This window comes from Phyllobates terribilis, unplaced genomic scaffold (assembly GCF_046119375.1).
Source record: "Phyllobates terribilis strain yellow unplaced genomic scaffold, ASM4611937v1 Scaffold_10__3_contigs__length_209671492, whole genome shotgun sequence".
Lineage (NCBI taxonomy): Eukaryota > Metazoa > Chordata > Amphibia > Anura > Dendrobatidae > Phyllobates > Phyllobates terribilis.
Window position 1 is genome coordinate 26,592,720 of NW_027362770.1, and position 19,055 is coordinate 26,611,774.

General features: G+C 43.7%; 2 protein-coding genes across 2 annotated transcripts; both read left to right on the forward strand.

The window, feature by feature from the left end:
- Positions 1-581: 581 nt before the first annotated feature.
- LOC141164367 (SLC35A4 upstream open reading frame protein) lies at positions 582-13,574 on the forward strand. Its single transcript, XM_073649513.1, has 3 exons — positions 582-721; positions 11,489-11,584; positions 12,894-13,574. Exons 1-3 carry the CDS (start codon positions 707-709, stop codon positions 13,089-13,091), a joined length of 309 nt encoding a protein of 102 aa, XP_073505614.1. The 5' UTR covers positions 582-706; the 3' UTR covers positions 13,092-13,574.
- Positions 13,575-13,640: 66 nt separating this feature from the next.
- Positions 13,641-18,806, forward strand: SLC35A4 (solute carrier family 35 member A4). Its single transcript, XM_073649512.1, has one exon. The coding sequence runs from the start codon at positions 13,641-13,643 to the stop codon at positions 14,607-14,609; it is 969 nt and encodes a 322-aa protein (XP_073505613.1). The 3' UTR covers positions 14,610-18,806.
- Positions 18,807-19,055: the final 249 nt, after the last annotated feature.

The window sequence follows — 19,055 nt, forward strand, 5'->3', positions numbered from 1 at the left end:
GCGGTCACCGGTTCCCGGCAGTCCCTACTACAGGCGGTCACCGGGTCCCGGCAGTCCCTACTACAGGCGGTCACCGGGTCCCGGCAGTCCCTACTACAGGCGGTCACCGGGTCCAGGCAGCCCCTACTACAGGCGTTCACCGGGTCCCGGCAGTCCCTACTACAGGCGGTCACCGGGTCCCGGCAGTTCCTACTACAGGCGGTCACCGGTTCCCAGCAGTCCCTACTACAGGCGGTCACCGGGTCCCTCCAGTCCCTACTACAGGCGGTTACCGGTTCCCGGCAGTTCCTACTACAGGCGGTCACCGGTTCCCGGCAGTTCCTACTACAGGCGGTCACCGGTTCCCGGCAGTTCCTACTACAGGCGGTCACCGGGTCCAGGCAGCCCCTACTACAGGCGGTCACCGGGTCCCGGCAGTTCCTACTACAGGGGGTCACCGGGTCCCTCCAGTCCCTACTACAGGCGGTCACCGGGTCCAGGCAGCCCCTACTACAGGCGGTCACCGGGTCCCGGCAGTTCCTACTACAGGCGGTCACCGGGTCCAGGCAGTCTCCTTTCCTCACAGTACACAGAACACAGCGCTTATTCAATCCCCAGTAAAAGCAACCGATCGTGGAGGAATAGATTGCACCACGCGCAAGAGACCTCAGAGAACATCGATTCGGGGGCAGTGTGGACGTCAGTGCGCTTGCGCTGCCCGGACAAGATGGCGGATGACAAGGTGAGTGCGGGAAGAGCGGCTTGTGCGCAGATAGTGTGTGCACCTGGGGATTGTCCTGGTGTTTGGTCTTTGCAAGGACGCCATTACTGCAGACAGAGCAGCCTCAGGGACCTCTGACTGACACTGTACATGAAGACTCCTGTGCAGATGCTGCCATACTCTGCAGAGCCCTGTGTGGCCCCGGGGACTCGGAGCTGAGGTGCAGCATGGCGGCCACCCTGTGCCGGCGGGCTCTGTCGTTTATGTTGGAAGGTGACTGAATCTCGGGGGTGTCAGGATACCTCTGTCCCCCGCTGCAGTTTGTTTTAAAAAAACTACTAACTTTACTTGCCCTCCCCAGGTCCAGTGTTAAGTCTTCCTTACTGCTCCTGGTGTCTAGACAAAGAAGGGAAGACACAAGTATAATATATATATATATATATATATATATATATATATATATATATATATATATATATATATATATATGGAATAGGTAAGAAATAACTAATAAAAATACTACCTGGGCTGTGACAGTCCGGAATGGGTCATAGAATAGGATATAAGTAATTGAGTAGTCACAGGTAACAATATTCGGCCAGAAAAAAAAAAAAATGTTGAGTTAAGCTAGTCACCAAAAAAATACTTATACCCATGTGTATGGAACGACACCCGACGTGCGTTTCGCTAAGGCTTCTTCCGGGATAGTATTTTCATAGTGTCACAGCCATTCTCCTTATGTTTGCATCTTGTATATACAATATTCCATGTCAGTCATGTTTGTGCCCCCCTCTCATTTTTATTGATTATTTGCCTTTTTACCTATTTCATAAGTCTGCATACATACACACACTTTTGTTTCTGGCTGGTATCTTTCCTTCTTTGTCTGTTAATTATGCCTTGAGATGTGCTACCTGGCTGTTCCTTGCCCTGTAGGTTTATTGTTCCCGTTATAATCAGCGAGCTCAGCAGCTCTGCTTGAGTTGACAACCGAGACTCTCAGAACCGCTGAGCTCACAGCGGTTGATGCTAATATGCTGGGAGCAGTGGCAGAGATTCAGTGCTGGACCCAGGGAAGGTGAGTAAAGAACAATTTTGTTGTTTTTTTTTTTTTAAACAAACTGCTGTCGGGCCACTGGTGGTGTATTGAAATTGGAAAATCCCTTTCCCACATGAAAAATGGGAATGGAACATCCAAGTGAGTTGAAATGGTGAAAATAAAACCTCCGCCCTTATTTTTTGGGGTTTTTGTTTTACGGTTTTCATTGTACAGTAAAAAATGAGCTGGCAACTTGATTCTTCAGGTTTGTTATTTATTTTACTCACTTATAGCTTTTTTAATTCCACAGCGCTTTACAGACATTGTCATCACTGTCCTCATTGGGGCTCACAATCTAAACTCCCTATGAAGATGTCTTTGGGAGAAAACTGGATTACCTGAAGGGAATCTACGCAAACACAGGGAGAACATACAAACTCCTTGCTGATGTTGTCATTGGTGGAACTAGACTCCAGCGCTGCAGTGATAACCACTGGGCCACCATCAGTACAATTAGGGCTCATGCACATTGCCGATTTTTTTCGAAGGAGTGCTATCCGTGGTTACATAGATAGCACTGGTACATATGTTGTGGGGGCTATGCACATGTCTGCGATTGGTCGGAGACTTGTCTGATTTTGATCTTGGTGTCTGATCAAAGTCAGCAAAGCAAATTTATGGGTATGTGCACACGTTGAGTATTTTGATGCAGAAATTTCTGCGCCATTTCTGCATCTTTTGACAGGAACAACGCACATTTTTAACTGCATTTTTATAGAGTTTTGGACAGCAATGAATGCTATAGAGTTGGATTATAGATCGGACATATAATTGCACAACCCCCAATATATAATAAAATTGCACCCTGTGAAGCTTTTTATAGCTTCTTATGATTAAATAAATGAAAAAAATGACGTGGGGTTCCCCTCTTTTTTGTAACCAGCAGAGGTAAAGCAGAGAGCTGATATTATCAGGTTGGGAAGGTCCAAAGTTATTGGGACCTTCCCAGCCCACAGCTGCCCCTGAAGTGGCGCACCACATGATATTCTGGCACTTCGCCTTGGCTCTCCCCTATTACCCGGGTGCGGTGGCAATCGGGACTTTGGACGATGGATTCGAGGAACTACGTGGAAATTGCTGGACGACGTCGGACCTGCGTGCAAATTTTTTTTCTAATAAATTAGCGGACGAGGGACAGTGCCTTGGTTTATTTTTCTGTATGTTTTTTAGGTTTCCATTTGTGGACTACGTCTAACTTGGGTTGGAATTTTTTTTTATATATAAAATGTTGAACCAGAGAAAGTGTGGGGTAGTATTTATTTAAAAGATTTTTTTGTGTGTGTTTTCTTTTTACTTGCTGGGTTAGTAATGGGGGGGGTGTCTGATAGACACTTCTCCATTACTTACACCAGGGCTTGATGTCAACTGTGAATTGTCCAAAAACACAGCTGACATCAACCCCAATCACCATTACCCTGATTGCCACCGCATCAGGGCAATTCAGGAGAGTCAAAATTGGTGCGTCTAATGTGATGGGCCGGCTCTGGCTGGTATTTTTAGGGGAAGGGCCTAATAACCATGGGACTTCCCAGTCTGATAATATCAGCTCTCTGCTTTACCTTGGCTGTATTTTTTTTTTTCATTAATTTAATCCTAAAAAGCTGTCCAATATGCTCCACGGTGAAATTTTATAATATGTGGGAGGTGTGCAATTAGATGTCTGCCTAGGTGTCGCTCTCTTCTCCAATGATTAATGTAAAAATCCTTTATTGGTACATCAATTCAAAGGGATATGCATATTAAAACTATTGAAAAAGAGAAAATAGGGGAACATTTAGGATGCAAGAAAGAGACCCAGGGCACAATATAAAACCATTGTTGTCAATGGTAACTAAAATTTACAACAAAATACCATCCATATATCCCTGAAGACCTCTGAATCATACCACCACATTGGTTGTAAATAGAAGATAGAAAGGTACACACACAGAATATAAGTAACATTTAAGTAATGGATGGTTGTGTGATGCATAGAATAAATACTATGTATAAAAAGAAAAGAAAGTAAATGGGTTGTGTGTAAATAATGCTCCAAGGTGTGACTGTATGGGAGTGTCACAAAGGGAGAAATAAGCTGATGCAAAATCAAATAACCACACAGCCATAATATGTTTAATCCACCTGTAAACAGTGCAGGAGAATGAATGCGCTCAACGCCCAATTGACACTGAGGCCAAATGGGTTACATGTCACAAGAGCACTTGCACTAATCCCTAGTTATTATCTATCTCTATAGCATTCACTGCTGTCTAAAAACGCTACAAAGCAGCAAATCCGCAATCTTTTTTAGACCAGCGTTTTTGACTGACTTCATTGAAGTCAGTGGGTGAAGAACACACTGAAAGAACTGACAAATCCCTTCAGGTTTTGTGACAAATCTGCACGGAAAAAACCCCGCAAAAATGTGTAACGTGTCAGTGTAGACCTGACAACAAAATGAACGGTTTAATTCTTCATTGATCTCCAGATACCACTTTTACATTTGGACGATGCTCATCCAACTACAGAGGTTTTTAGTGAAAATTCAATGGCACATCGGTCTATGCATGTTTGGGGTGAATTACATTTTGTCATGCAAACGGAAACAAAGCAGCATTTTACAGTACCAGGTAAAGCTATGAGATTTCATAGCCATGTTGCTATTTAAGCTTAGTTATATAGTGCCATCATATTACACAGTTTACCGATATTGTCATCACTGTCCTCATTGGGGCTCCCAGTCTAAAATACCCTATGATTATGTCCTTGGAGTATGGGAGGAAACCCATACAAACTCCCTCCATATCTTGTCCTTGATGGGATTTGAACCCAGGACCCCAGAGCTACAAATCAACAGTGCTAACCACTGATCCACCGCGCTATTCCATAGCCTTTGTTTTACCAGTATCTCCTATTTTTCCACGGACCTGAATGGGAGTTGATTTGAAGATTTTATTGGTAGCATTTTTGGGTACATAACATTTTTTTTCACATTTATCCTGTGCTCTATACTGAGCACTTACCTTGGAGTTTATCTAAATCCCCTGAAAAACATAATTAAGACTAAATGCCTGACAGAACCACTGTCATAAGGCCATGTTCACAAGTTCAGTATTTGGTCAGTATTTTACATCAGTATTTGTAAGCCAAAATCAGGAATCAGGAGTGGAACAGTCAGAAGAAAAGTATAATAGAAACACGTCACCACTTCTGAATTTATCACCCACTCCTGGTTTTGGCTTACAATACTGATGTAAAATACTGAACATGGGAACGTGGCCTAATAAGGCCAATGGAGTCACTTTGGACTCTGTCTGGCCTCTGTTTAGGTAGTGTCATTTTAGGTGCGCACGAACACGCTGTCAATCACTACACATCTTTTTAGCACAAAAAAGGAAAGTGATACGACAAAGGCAAGAGAGTGCAAAGTGACTCCTATCTGCCTCATTATAGTGAGTGGTTCCATCGGGGACTTGCTGAATCATGTTATTTGGGGTTTTGACAGAAACCCCAATTTAAGTGCTCTCCTGAGAGCACTGGATAAATGTGAACTAACCCTTAGGGCTCATGCAAACCAGTGTGCAAATCAATCATGTGCTATTCAACTTTTAAAGCACCACTCCAGCATTTTTTTTTTTTTTTATTTCAGCGCTGGAGTGGTGCTACTAATCTAAGTTCCTTACTATTACTATACTTACCAGCTCTTCCCTGTATCGCTCCAGTCCCGCGTCGCCATCTTTTGACCGCTACTTCTGACTGTCCGGAAGTCAGAGGTAACAGTCACAAGCTCTCAGTGTAACTCTCTGAGATTCTTGCTCTGCCTCTCATAGACTTACATGGAGATGTGACTTCTGGATCACCCAGCAAACACTGGAACAATCAGGCAGGTCACAACCTGCTGGCGACAACCAGAGCCCCTCTACCCCTGAGGAAGCCACTAGGCAGGTGGCGATACGCGTGGGGCTCTTCCTCATCTTTATTTTTCCTCCATCCATTAGGACTGCACTGCGACCTTTGTTCACTTGATTAAGGTTTTTATATTGGTACAAGGCAACAGATCTGTCTTCTATTAGTATTTCTTTAGAGATATCGTCATCCATTGAGCACAAGTTGTTTGCTCTGATTTATTATTGTCTCTAAAGCTGATACATGAACACACCTTCACCTTGGTCTGTTATACAAAAACATATTCATTATTTTTTTTTCTTGGGTTTATTCAATAACTGTTAGATCACAGCAAAATCATAGATGAGTTGCTAGATATTTCTGTTCATCATTGTAGCACTGTTCATGTACAGTCCCTATGAATATTTTGTGGAGCAGATGAGGAAAGGTGATTGCTACTATTTTGCATACCTTTATTAGAATTGTAACCCTCTGGTTTTAAATGTTTTTAATTATTTGTAAGTGTTTTTATGTAGTTAATAAACACAAAATTCATTAGGTAATGCCAACTTGTCTATGCATACTACTGTACTTTTCTAGTTTTTTCTGAATTTACTTCCCATATGCATTTTGCGGTGCCCTTAGCTACTTTTTCTTTCCAGTCCCTTTAAATGCCACTCTAATATCTGCATGGAAGTGGATGAAGTGTCCTACGTCATCCATACAGTGCTGGAAGCTTTGTTCCTGCATAGTGGAATCAGAGACTTGTGCAGATTCGGCTCATTCTGCCATATTGGGGCAGCCAGGGAGCCGGTGATGTACAAGTAAAGCCTGCTCATTACATGACTTTGTGCTGCTGGCCTTAGACTTTGAGAACCATGTGGGTGACGTTGGAGACGTCCAGATAGAAGAGGTAGTGATTTGTAGGAACCGGGGAACTGCGGAGCATGATCTGGTTTCGCCCATCAGACCAAACCACATAATTTGCATACAGCGCGGGACATAAATAATGCACGTTTTTACAGGTATGCAGCGGCAACTTTGAGGGTATAAAGGGGTTGTAGGAATCCAATTTACATGGTTTTAAAGGTGATGAGCAGTGGGCAGGGTTATAAGACAAAAACTGGTAACAGGTTCCCTTTAACGCAATCACATACGTGTATGACGGAATGCGGTAAGGCACCACATCCTCGACATATGTATGTGATTTCACGTTGAGGTTAAAGCGAATCTATCACTACAGTATCATGTTGCCCAAACCATGTGTAGCATGAAACTGAGCGGCCTGTGCAATTGAATCCAGGTATTGTCATGGGTGCATCAGGTTTGACAGCCTTTCTGGATCCGGCTGTAGAAAGTCACTGCGCTTGACTTTGCAGATACCTTCTTGATTCTTTCATCTCTGTAGTGTAGTGGTATCCTTCTCTCGCTAGGACCCAGCAGTCATATCCACCTTCTGCTATTAATTGACACACCCTTGCTTGTTATATAAAATCCCTCAGTGTCTCCAGAGAGTCGCCGGTGATAGTACTATTTTCCCCTGCTCACGCCTGGAGTATTAGCAGTCGATGAGTTTCTTGGTGGATTATTGTTGTGTTCTCTCTCGTGTCTTCCCAAGCTAAGTGTATCCCCTTGTCTGTTTTCCTTGTTTGTCTTTAGTTGCAGTGGGGGCTGACTAGTGCTCTCCCCTTCCCCTCCATACCTAGGGCCTAGCTCTAGGGTCAGTCAGGGATTAGGTTTCCTGCTCGGCGATAGGTGCGGAACCTATTTAGGGACGGTAGGGGAGTCAGGGTGTTTTTAGATCTGCCTATGGGTCTCCACTCTCCCTTTCCCTAGTTGTTGCCCCCCCCCCCCCTTTCCCATCGTTGTACACTTGGTCCTCCCCTCACCTAGCTTGACAGGTATGTTTTACTTGGAAATGTTCTGGTGTTTTACAGAAAACATAGTGTGAAAAGCTGAGAGACCTGACTAGTCCATTGCATTCCGATCCGGCTTGTCCCCGCTCTGCTCCGGTTATTAACAGGACTCGCCCTGTGTATACAGGGGCAGCATGAATCTAGTGACAGGTTCCCTTTAAAGGGCCTGTAAACTGCAGCTCATATTCTGCTACGATTGGGCAGATTTATTATGTAAAGCTCTAGATTTTAGCTCTAATTTCCTTATTTGTGGCCTTTCATTGATAAATCCACACGTTATACAATCAGCGCAGTCTGAACCACTTTTTGACTTAATACACAGACTTTGTGATTGTTGTGTTTGCAGGTATAAGAAGCAGTGAGCGATGATAAAGCTGCTCTCACACGTAGCAGCCATAACAGACGCAGGTTAGCACGAGAAACTCTTTTCTGCAAAATGAAGTGATTGCGTAAAGATCCTTTCACAGCTGCTGTGGCGACGGTTTCATTAGCCACTGTTTTTGAATGCAGCCTAATGTTTCCTAGAGATTGTTTTGGCCATGTTCCTACAAGGCAGATCTTTTGCAGTGATTTCTGAAACTGAAAACTTCTTCTCATACATATATAAGTAGGTTAGTTCTGCAATATGTGCACAGATCTCTTTAACCCTATGCCTTCAATGGATGCAGGGAGTCATAGAATTTTTGAGCATCAGATCTGCTGCTTTCAAGAAAGTGGTCGCCAAACAATTGGATTCTTGTATATGAAAAAACCCAAAAAACACAGACAGTAGTCACACTGCTCAAGCCCAGCGCTAGCTCCCCGCCGCTTCTGTTATTTGGCTGCACATCGCAGTGGCTTTGCTGATGGAGATGGCACGAGCCACTGAGCTCAGGGATTGCCTGCACCAGCGATGTGTAAAGTGACCAAGGGGGGTAGCCATGACCGAGCTGCTGCTCCACCACACCCCTGTACTCTACAGGAAAATCACGTCCCAGTGTGCTGTCAGGTGTGGGGGGCATCACATACATTTGTAGGCCGCAGACCTCCGCTGCTCCCAAGCCTCCATCTTCTGGAGCCGCAGCACATGACTCGGTGGACACACAGTTTGTTTCAACTAACAGAAGTTTACTGGACAGTCCAAATTCATCAGATTGTAACATGTAGTATCGGGCACAACACTCCTTATTCCTTCTTTCCTTAACACAGTATGTTTCCTTAGCACAGTACTTTTTCAGCATTACTCTCCGTTCCTCTTGGACTATCCCTACGTTGACTACTCCTGTCAGCCCCAGGGATTTCCCATCCAGTCCCGCGGTGCACCTGGGGTCCGCTACCTTCCCTTCTCGCAGTTCCGCGGCCATCATCCCCTGTACGCCAGAGGATAAGGCACCATGGTATCGGGCTTTGAAATCCGGATGTTGCTGGAATGCCTGCAAGGGATTCTAGTAAGGCCTCCCGCTGCCATGAACGATCGCTTCTCCCTGGTACTGTAATAAGCTGCTTTTAATTTGCATAGAAAAACTCAGTAAAAATGTAAAGTGTGAACATAGCCTAATAAGTTCCACAATTGGATGTTTTTTTTGTTTTTTTTTTTAAAAATGTTCCTTTTGCTGAGATAATCTTATAAGATTAGCTCAGCACAGTAACACTTTTTTTAAAGGGCATTTGTCACCAAAAAACACTATTAACCTGCAGATATAGGGTTAATCTGCAGGTTATTCGGCGCTTGCACTTAGCTGAACACTGCTAATATTTATTTTACTCACTTTTATAGCGCCATTAATTCCACAGCGCTTTACAGACATTATCACTGTCCCCATTGGGGCTCACAATCTATATTATATAAAGAAGGTATGCCATAAATCCTTTTATTCCAAAATTAAAAATCACAACATGTCCCTAGCAGTACTGACGAATAAGGGGCTGTGTCCTCGAAACGCGTCCAGTTGTTCCCCTCCTAGGGACAGGTTGTGATTTTTAATTTTGTGAGTATCAGGTGATATGAGCTAATTATCTTTTTTTAGTCCACAATCTATATCCCCTATCAGTATATCTTTGGAGTGTGGGAGGTAACAGGAGAACCCGGAGGAAACGCTCGCAAACATGTGGAGAACATAGACTCCTTGCAGATATTTCCTTGGTGGGATTTGAACCCGGGACCCCAGTGCCGCAAGGCTGGAATACTAACCACTGAGCCACCATGCTGCCCTAGCGTTTTTTTGTAGTGACAGGTTCATGTTATAATATTAAAAGAAAAGCACAAGTACTACATTTATTCCCATTTCTAGTTAGATATGATAAATGGACTTGTATTGGAGCAGCTGCTTGGTAACCAGCGCACTGCTGGCTGCCAGTGAGTACGGAGCCGGACTTTTAATTAAATCTCCAATGATGTGATGTAGCACAATTTGATTTCCCCATCTGCTTCTCTTCTTTGTATTTTCACAGGGATAATCTGGTTGACGGGGATTTACTAATCTGCCGTAAATGTATCCACTTTGCTATTGACTGCATCCCCCCAATCTAGGCTTAAATGATCTCAGATAATATTGTGGCTCTGAAAATGTAAAACTTTGACGTGTTCTCCACCGTCTAACCCATATGGAGTGGAAGCTGTCACTTGGCAAACACGGTTTCTATAGCAGAGCAGGTTTTAGTGGAGATTTCTTCCGATGCCTGCGTTTAGTAGGCTCACCATAATAGATGGAAACTGAAGCCTACACTTATTACAGGAGTGCATACAGCGCAATCACCCCAGGTACGTATATTAGAATTGCTCACATTGTACAGAAGTAGGGCTGATTGCCCTGCGGTACCATCAGCAGAGTACAGGCTACCATGTGCAGCATGCTGTATTCTGCCTACAGAGCAGGCTGCCAGAAAACAGGCCATGTGTCATGAGAGGATGGACAATGATTTTATTTTTTAGATATTACTGGTAGCCGTAAAGAAGTGATTCTTACTGGATAAGTATAATGGGAGAGTGATGTACATGTTAGATATACATCGATTGGTTCATGCTGGTATCACCCTGGAATAACTTCAGATTTTCACGCTTGGGATATGTGCTTTCATTTATACTCTTGTGAAATGGTTGGGCAAAATCCTGCCATAAATGGATCCCCGTTTATCTCGGGAAATGGCCCTGTTGCATGCAGGGAGAGATGATGTACAAGTGTGCTCGTCAATGTGTGGAGCCCCCCCTGTATGAATGAATAAAACAACCCCTTTAATTACCTTTCATTACATTGTATCAGATGTAATTATTGGTATAGGTGCATTGATACTGCACCATTATGGTGAACGAGCATATTTAGGAATGTTCCTTTCCCAATAGGCTTGGGCTACACAGTGACTTTAGCAGCGACCTGTCACGCCGCCAATGTTCACTGTGCCGCTACTACATCGCAGCACAATATAAATGAATGGGGTCACATTTCAGCCCAAGAGAACTGCAATACGACCCATTCACTTGTACTGCTCTAGGTTGTGCCAATGATGTATATCGAACTTTGGCCGCGTGCCATATGACACAGCCACAGTTGGCATATTCGAGCAGTGTAAACAGGCTGGCAGCCACCCGACCACCAAGCAAACTAGTCCTTATTACTTTATGTACATTCAGTGCTGCAGACTTTCCGCTAAGGGGATTTCTGAGGCGTGAGCAATAGGAACCTACAAGGAATGAAAAAGAACAATGGGGTAGATTTAACAAGCAAAATGCTCCTCGATCCTGGCTCAAGTTGCACACTCACCTAATAGCTGAGTAAGTACGCCAACCCAAAGGTGGCATCAAGTAGTAGGCAGCTTTGCAAAACCGCTGATAATCCTAAAGGAATTATAACCCCTGGGGTAGTTGTGGGAATTCACAGTGGTCTTGGTAATAAAAGTTTGTGCTTGCATTCAACTATTCCCTTGTGTTTCTAGGGTTCCCCAAAACTAAAGGACCTTGTGTTTCTCAAAGATCAGCTAGAAGGCCTGCAACGTAAACTGGAGAACGAAGTAAAGGCTGGAGTATCTCAGGTAATATGTGATCACGTGATCTGTCCTACAAAGGACAGGACCTCCTAGATATTCTCACTTCTTGCTGCCATCAGCTCCATAAATGACTTATGGAAATGTAGATGTCAGCACGTGGTTTACATTATTAGTTTATATACCTGGTTTGGGCGGAAAGTGGTAAAATCTGATCTCTGCCTGGGAGCGAAACTTTCACTGCTGCCCACTCCATCACATCCATTTTATTTTGTTTTTCATGTGGGACTTACTGCCAATCTCTCTTCAGACAAGAGATGAGAAGGTTTGCACCCATTCATGACTGTATTACCGGCATATAAGAGAGTGAAGGCTAAATCAGGGAGATTGCATCAGTCCATTTCACATTAAAGGATAATCCCATTTTATGAAGGGATAGCACATTGCTAGGCTATGTCTTCACTTTATCGTCCATGGGATCCCAAACTCTATTCTACAAGCTAAGCAGACGGTAATGCCATCAAAGATGACCAAAAACATTGTACAGTTTATTAATCAAGATTAAAGGGGTTTTCCAGTTTCGATAAACTCCTGCCCACCTGGTGCAGCTAACCAGTGGCTTGAGACTTACTGTAACGCTGTCCGTGTGATGTCAGTGCTTTAACACTATGCCCATATTTCACAGTCAACCCCTGTATATGATGCTTGGGTTCTCTCATTTTACATGAGTGGCTTTCTTGAAGGGAGGGGTTAAATGAATAGGTCCCGCTGTTCTTTGTCTTTACCCCTCTCGTGGTTCCATGTCCTCTACTAGAGGTCCAGAGTTTGCTCCCTCTGCCGCACGGCTGCCCCTTTCCCGAAAGTCCATTTGGAGCGTGCATGCCCAGGGGTAGAACATGTCCTGTGCAGTACCTCGCAGTTGCTATTATGGGAGACCACTAAGAACAGTCAACATGCACTTTCTTATGCCACCTGCCCATTAGGCATACTAAGGGGTCACTTTTGGGTACTTTCGCATTTTCCTATTTTGCCTCATCTGTGAATTATATGGACTGTTCTGTGCTTGGTAATGTTACATCTGCAATGAAGCTATATAAAAATTATTATTATAGTGATACAATATGCACAGGCCTGACCCCACTGATCATACTGGTATGGCATATCCTAGCAAAATGCGATCGTCTAAAAGGATGGGAAAACCCCTTATACGTGGATTACATGGATCTATTCTGCCACATTTGATTGCTAATGTTTCTCACTAATGGAGTGATCCGTCCCTGTGATTATTATAGAATGGCTCGGCATAGGTTCAGCAGTCTACCATAGTTTCATTTACACTTGTCCTTGTCTTTTATAGGAAGGCACTCTTCTCAGCTCTCCATTTCTCAAGGGATTCCTCGCTGGGTATATCGTTTCCAAACTCAGGGCTTCTGCTTTCCTCGGTTTTGTGGTAGGAACTTGCACAGGAATCTATGCTGCCCAAGCCTACGCAGTACCCAACGTGGAGAAGACTATCAAGGACTACCTTAGTTCATTAAGAAAAGGACCGGATTAGACTGGAAAGAAAGTGCTGATACTCCAATATCCTCTCCTTCAATGCTTTAAGTGCTTTACTGGAACTCTTCACAATACTGGCTACTTGGTAATTGCATACTGCCGCAACGTGTGCAACTGTCTGCACTGGCTCTGCAGTAGGTGGCAGGGGTGCGCTCCGCACATTTACCATGCTGCTCTAGGTGCTTTCATTTTCCTTCTCTATATTTAATGCAAATTGTATTTTGTATGAAATATTAGTACCAAAATATCTCACCATGTATTGGCACAGTTGAGCTGGTTGCCTGGCATAGGTTATTACCATAATACTCATTTTTATTTTTGGGGGTCAGATTGCACATATAAAAAAACATACAAATGGCTTTTTTTTTTTTAGCTCAGATATAACCTTACATGTCTTGTTTGCTCCAAGCATTTATTTCTGTATCATAAATTGCACAAACACATTTTAATTTGTACATAAATAAATGAGTTGTGATGCCAATTCTGGAAACATCTGTATACCTGCCTTTGCATAGTATATACCAGCCTGTTACATAGTACAGCAGGGATGTTTGTTATTAATAATATGGGACCGGAGGAGTCTTTGCATTCCTCTGTTGGTGAGATGCTCAGGGGGGCGCTCTGGGGACTAATGCTAGTGGTCTCTGTGGTCATTTACGGCTCTCATGCTCCACTGATATCCTTGTGCCGAGTTGGAGGACAGATTCCCTTCAGTTCATCTTCGGTAGTCCTTCTAATTGAATTATCCAAGCTGATGATATCTGGGGTGATGCTTCTGGTCTGGGATCGCAGGTCCATGCAGTTACCAGTCCCATGGCGACTGGCCATTCCTTATGCTTTGCCTGCAGTCCTGTACGGCACTAATAATAATTTGGTGGTTCACATGCAGCACTTCATGGACCCCAGCAGTTTCCAAGTCTTGAGTAACTTAAAGATTGTCAGTACTGCTGTAATGTACAGCATCTTCCTACGTCAGCATCTGTCCATCAGAAAGTGGCTGGCCCTGTCCTTACTGACAGCAGCGGGTGTGGTTTACAGCTATGGTGGCATTCAAGATCTAGAGGAACAATCCACCGACCCTCACCTCTATGTCAGTCTACCAGGTCTCCTCCTCATGGTGGTCTACTGCCTGATTTCTGGACTGTCTGCAGTTTACACCGAGGTGACGCTAAAGACTCAGAAAATACCATTAAACCTACAGAACATTTTCTTATATTCGTTTGGTATAATTGTCAACTTTCTGCTTCACTTTACGGGAAGTCACAGCGGTGGTTTTCTAGATGGGTTCTCCATTTGGGTTTTGGTTATCATCATAAGCCAGGCGCTCAATGGCTTGATTATGTCGGCCGTAATGAAGCACAGCAGTAACCTCACCAGACTGTTCATCATTTCCTTCTCCATGCTAGTTAATGGACTGTTATCTTACCTGCTGTTCCAGCTCTGGCTGACTCCCCCATTCTTCATAGCCGTTCTTCTCATTGGCTTTGCTGTCTATTTGTTCTATGGCATCACATGAAATTCTAAGAGATAATGTGGCACATTTCATTTGTTCAGTATATTCTTGGAGAATTATGGGGGGGGGGGGCGACAGAGGTTTTCTAGGAAAGGCCATCAATATCACATCTTTGGGGGTCTAACTCTCTCCTCCATCCTAATCGGCTGTTTAAAGGGGGCTGTAGGTAAAGAGCTGGTTGGCAGTGATGCAGAGAGTCTGACCGCCACAGATTCTATACCAAGGCAGATCATCAATACTGTGATGTGTTGAAACACCTTTAGGACTGGATTCACAGATGCAGGGTTTTTTATTAATCAGATTTCTTAAGATTTTGTAAGGGTTCAGTTATTGGTGCAGCACATGAAGCATTTTTGTTAGCTAAAACATGACATATATTCAAAGAATAACAATTTTAAAGGATTGGGTACAAGGATTAGCTGAAAACATTGCATGTTAGGTTGTCCTGTCTCAGTAACTGCAGACTGGTGAATCGTGACTGTGCACACTGTCATGATTTCCTCATTGCCATGTGGGTGGGCGAGCGGTCACATGCTGACCAGTCTCTCCAGGCTTCTCTCAATAGATGAGAATTGGGAGAAGCCAAATGAGACAAGTATATTAATTGCCCACACACTTGGAGAATACCAGGAAATTGTGACTGTGTGCATTGCATGCTGTAACCATTCAGCAGACTTTTCGTTTGAGACCCATTTAAAGTGACTGTCCACCCTGCCACTGAAGGGGACTAAACGTGTCATGTACAGTCTCCCTACCTGATGCCCTCTGCCTCCCACTGCCTTCTCCATTGAGACCAGTGTTTCAATCCTGCATCCAAGATGGTCACTGCTGAGGCATGGGGAGCACACGGCATTTCCCTGCCTTTCATGTGCTGTGAAGGCATGATTCAGACCTAAAGGAGCTGACTAGGCTTTTCACAAGTCTGTAGTTCTAGCTGCGCATTTGTGGTTGCAAACTTATGAATCCTCACATCATGCACAGTCAACACTGCCGGCCGCGAGACGGACCGGTCATGTGACTACAAGCATGCAATATGCATATTTTCAGACACATTTCGACTAGACGTACACTTTCTCTCTCAATTCAAGAGCAAGGCCACACAAGTCTAGTCATAATGTGTCCGGGAGTATGCATATTTCATACTTAGTCACATGACCACTCAGTCTTGCAGCATTGGAGAACCCTCATGGTGCACGCTGTGCGTTAATTGAGGATTCACAGGTTTGCAGTCACATAGGGTGACTGAAGACTTTTGTGATAAGCCCGGACACCCAGTTTAACCACCGTGCCACTGCAGCAGTAATCTTGGATACAAAAGGAAAATACTTCTAGATTCAGCCAAGGAGGCCATGGGGGGAAAGAGGGCACCAAGTAGAAGACTATAAATGACAAATATATAATCACAATTCAGTGCCAGGGTGGAGGGTTGCTTTAAAATGGTTGTCTGGTCAAAAGTGATAAGTCTGCATCACTTATGTGTGACTGCAGACTTATGAATCCCCCCCAGTGCGTGCGCTGTGCGCTGTGGAGATTCGGCGATAAGAGACTCGGGACCAGATGCTATGTATACGTTATACATACCCCCGGCCATTCAGCGCTGCCTCGCTCCATGCACTTGTTTGGTCATCATGGGCGGGGAAAGATGCGGGCTCAGCGTGTGAGCCCGCATCAAAGTCAGGGACACAACAATGTACTCTCAGGATGAAAGGTTGGGATTTATGTGAGCTCAGAAGTCTCCTTAAACTGGGATTACATGGTGACGTGTCACACAAGCGAAGTCCTCTAACAATTTGTGCTACCAAAAACATTTGTGCACCCTGCTGTCGTGCCACTACTTTAGCACTCCAATTTTTGGCTATAAAACAGCCAAGATGTGTGCGACTTGCATTGAAGTCTGTGGCAAGTGTTTTGTGTGCTATTTGCAAGCAGTCACAAAACATCCACCACATTTGGAGACCTATGTGACTTTGTGTTGTAGTGACAGCATGTCTCGGATCACAACGCTGCACCATAGAAAATCATCACATCCAGTGTTGCAATGTCAGTGTCGTGTGACACGTCCCCATGTAGCCATATGTATACATAGCATCCTTCTGTGACCACAGATACCAGTACAGTAGAATTTATATAAAGGGTAGAAGTGTAGGAATACAGGAGCAGACCACTCACAAATGTGTAGAGGAACAAAACAAACTGCCTATGGATGGCTATGGATGAGACTTTAGAAAGCGCCCTCCAGTAGTAACAGCCAGCTGCATTTTTATCATTTTACAGCTCTGTTCACATTTTCCTTTGAGCCTGCAGCAGAGGTATGCCTCCAATGGAAGGCTGACTTATCCCACTGTATTGGCATAAAGTAGGATATGTTACCCATAAACTCCAAAAAACTTAAAGTGGAGTCAAACGGAAACAATAGGTAGAGGTTACTTCCAGCATGGGTAGTAATAAAGAAAACCGTAGCATTGAATTTGCCAACTAATCCTTTTAGTATGTGTTTTCTGTTACATAATTGTATTTATGTAATACAATGGTTCTATCTCTCTCCTTCCGGACTTCACCGCAACTCCGAACATTAAAACGCACATCCGGGAGAAGTCCGCGTTCAGCATCGGACAGCAACTGTCCGGTATGAACACTAGGGTTGAGCGAGTATGTTCTGTTCCGAGTATGCTCGGGCTGAGCTCTGAGTATTTACAGCTGCTCGGTGATCTGGTTGAATCGCTCCCGTTTGCATGATTTGCGACTGTTTGACAGCTTTATTACATGTGAGGAATGTGTAAGAAATAGCGATTCAACCATATCACCGAGCAGCTGTAAATACTCGGAGCTCGGCCCGAGCATACTCGGCGAAAGGGTTAACAGAACATACTCGCTCAACACTACTGAACACCGAACTTTAAAGTTAAGGATCGCTCCTCGCTGATGCTCCCAGCAGAGACAACTTTGTCTCTGCAGCATTGGTGGAGCGCAGGGTTATTGAAGTAGGCCAGATTCAGTGATCTTGGCAGCTTCAAAGCAGTGATTACAAGCTCAATAGTAAAGAACTTGTAAGCACTGTGATCCTTGCCTAGGAGACCGGCCCACACTCATAAAATGAAATTAAAAGGCAAATTAAAATTCAAAAACAGCGAGAGATTTTAAAGAAGCACTCCTAAGAATTTTTTTTTTAGTCCCTAAACCTGTCTAAATGTGTAATATAAGTGCAATAAAATAGTTACCATCTTCCCAGGTCTCAGGCTCCGCTCCAATCCTCTTCTCACTTACGTGACTACAGTGTAAGTCTATGGGGCATCATAACATCATTACATTACATTGTAAGAGAGACTTCCGGCTCATATACACCCCAGTGTGATCCGGGTAGTTGGAATTTCTATCACGTGACTGAGAAGACGACTGGAGTGGTGCTGGAAACCAAGGAAGACAGTATTTACATTTAGACAGATTTAGGCAATAGAAAGTTCCTTAATGAGAAATAAGTTTCAGCGATGCTAGTTTTTCACAAGCACTTTGCCATTTTATCTATTTAAGAACTTGAGAACAACCCTTGGATGACCCCAGTGTATTATGATGGTCAGATTGAATGATTCTCTTCTCCCTTAAGCCAGTTTCTATTAGTTGAGTTTATTTGGGGTCCTTTGATGCCTTTTTGATTGTATATGCAAATCAGGAAAACAGGGTTTTCTTCCAGAAAAGAGCCATATGTCTTCAGCTTCAAGCTTTTTCACCAACACTTCTTCACATTAGAGATTTGCATGGAAGTGGTACAAAAAAGCTTCTAAAGTTTACTGGGAAACCTTTAATTCTGTTCAGAACGTATCCATAGAGCTCCTTACACCCGGCTTTGCCAAGCAACCTATGGCACTCCAGCTGTGGTGAAACTACAACTCCCAGCATGTCCTGACAGCTGAAGGAATGTTGTGAATTGTAGTTTGTAGACAGCTGGCGTGTGGACTAGTGAATACATGTATCCTTACAAACCCTCCTCTGTCACCATACCGGCTTTGTACTCTTCTTTCATGGACGAGCAACAGAAGTTCTTGCGTTAGTTTTGTCATTTGCTTGTTAGGATATTGAATGGTGAGCTTCAACATTTAATCAATGCATTTTTGCTTTTTAATTCTAGTAGAAATCCTAATGAAATCATTATCTATGGTGAACATGCTTTTGTAACACAGAATAAAATGTATTTTTCTTTTTCTACTTTTGGCCTAAACATTTTGTGTGTCATATAATCTATTACATAATGGTGCAGGGCTGAGGGTGGTATTGTGGATCAGAAATAATAAATCTAAAAGGCTATCCCTTTTTTCCAGGAATTGTCTGAAGCCATACTACGTTTTCTTTGGATGTGCTCAATGCAATAGATGCATGAAAAGTGCAATAGTGTTAGCTGATTTGTGGCTGTGGTTAGTCGTCTTCTACACCATCGTGAGCTTATGTCCATATAAT

Bases quoted from the DNA above. Each gene is read 5' to 3' on its own strand.
- LOC141164367 (XM_073649513.1), top strand. The intron at 11,585-12,893 runs GTAATATGTGAT...TGTCTTTTATAG, and splicing joins TAAAGGCTGGAGTATCTCAG to GAAGGCACTCTTCTCAGCTC.
- SLC35A4 (XM_073649512.1), top strand. From the start codon at position 13,641: ATGTTTGTTATTAATAATATGGGACCGGAGGAGTCTTTGCATTCCTCT.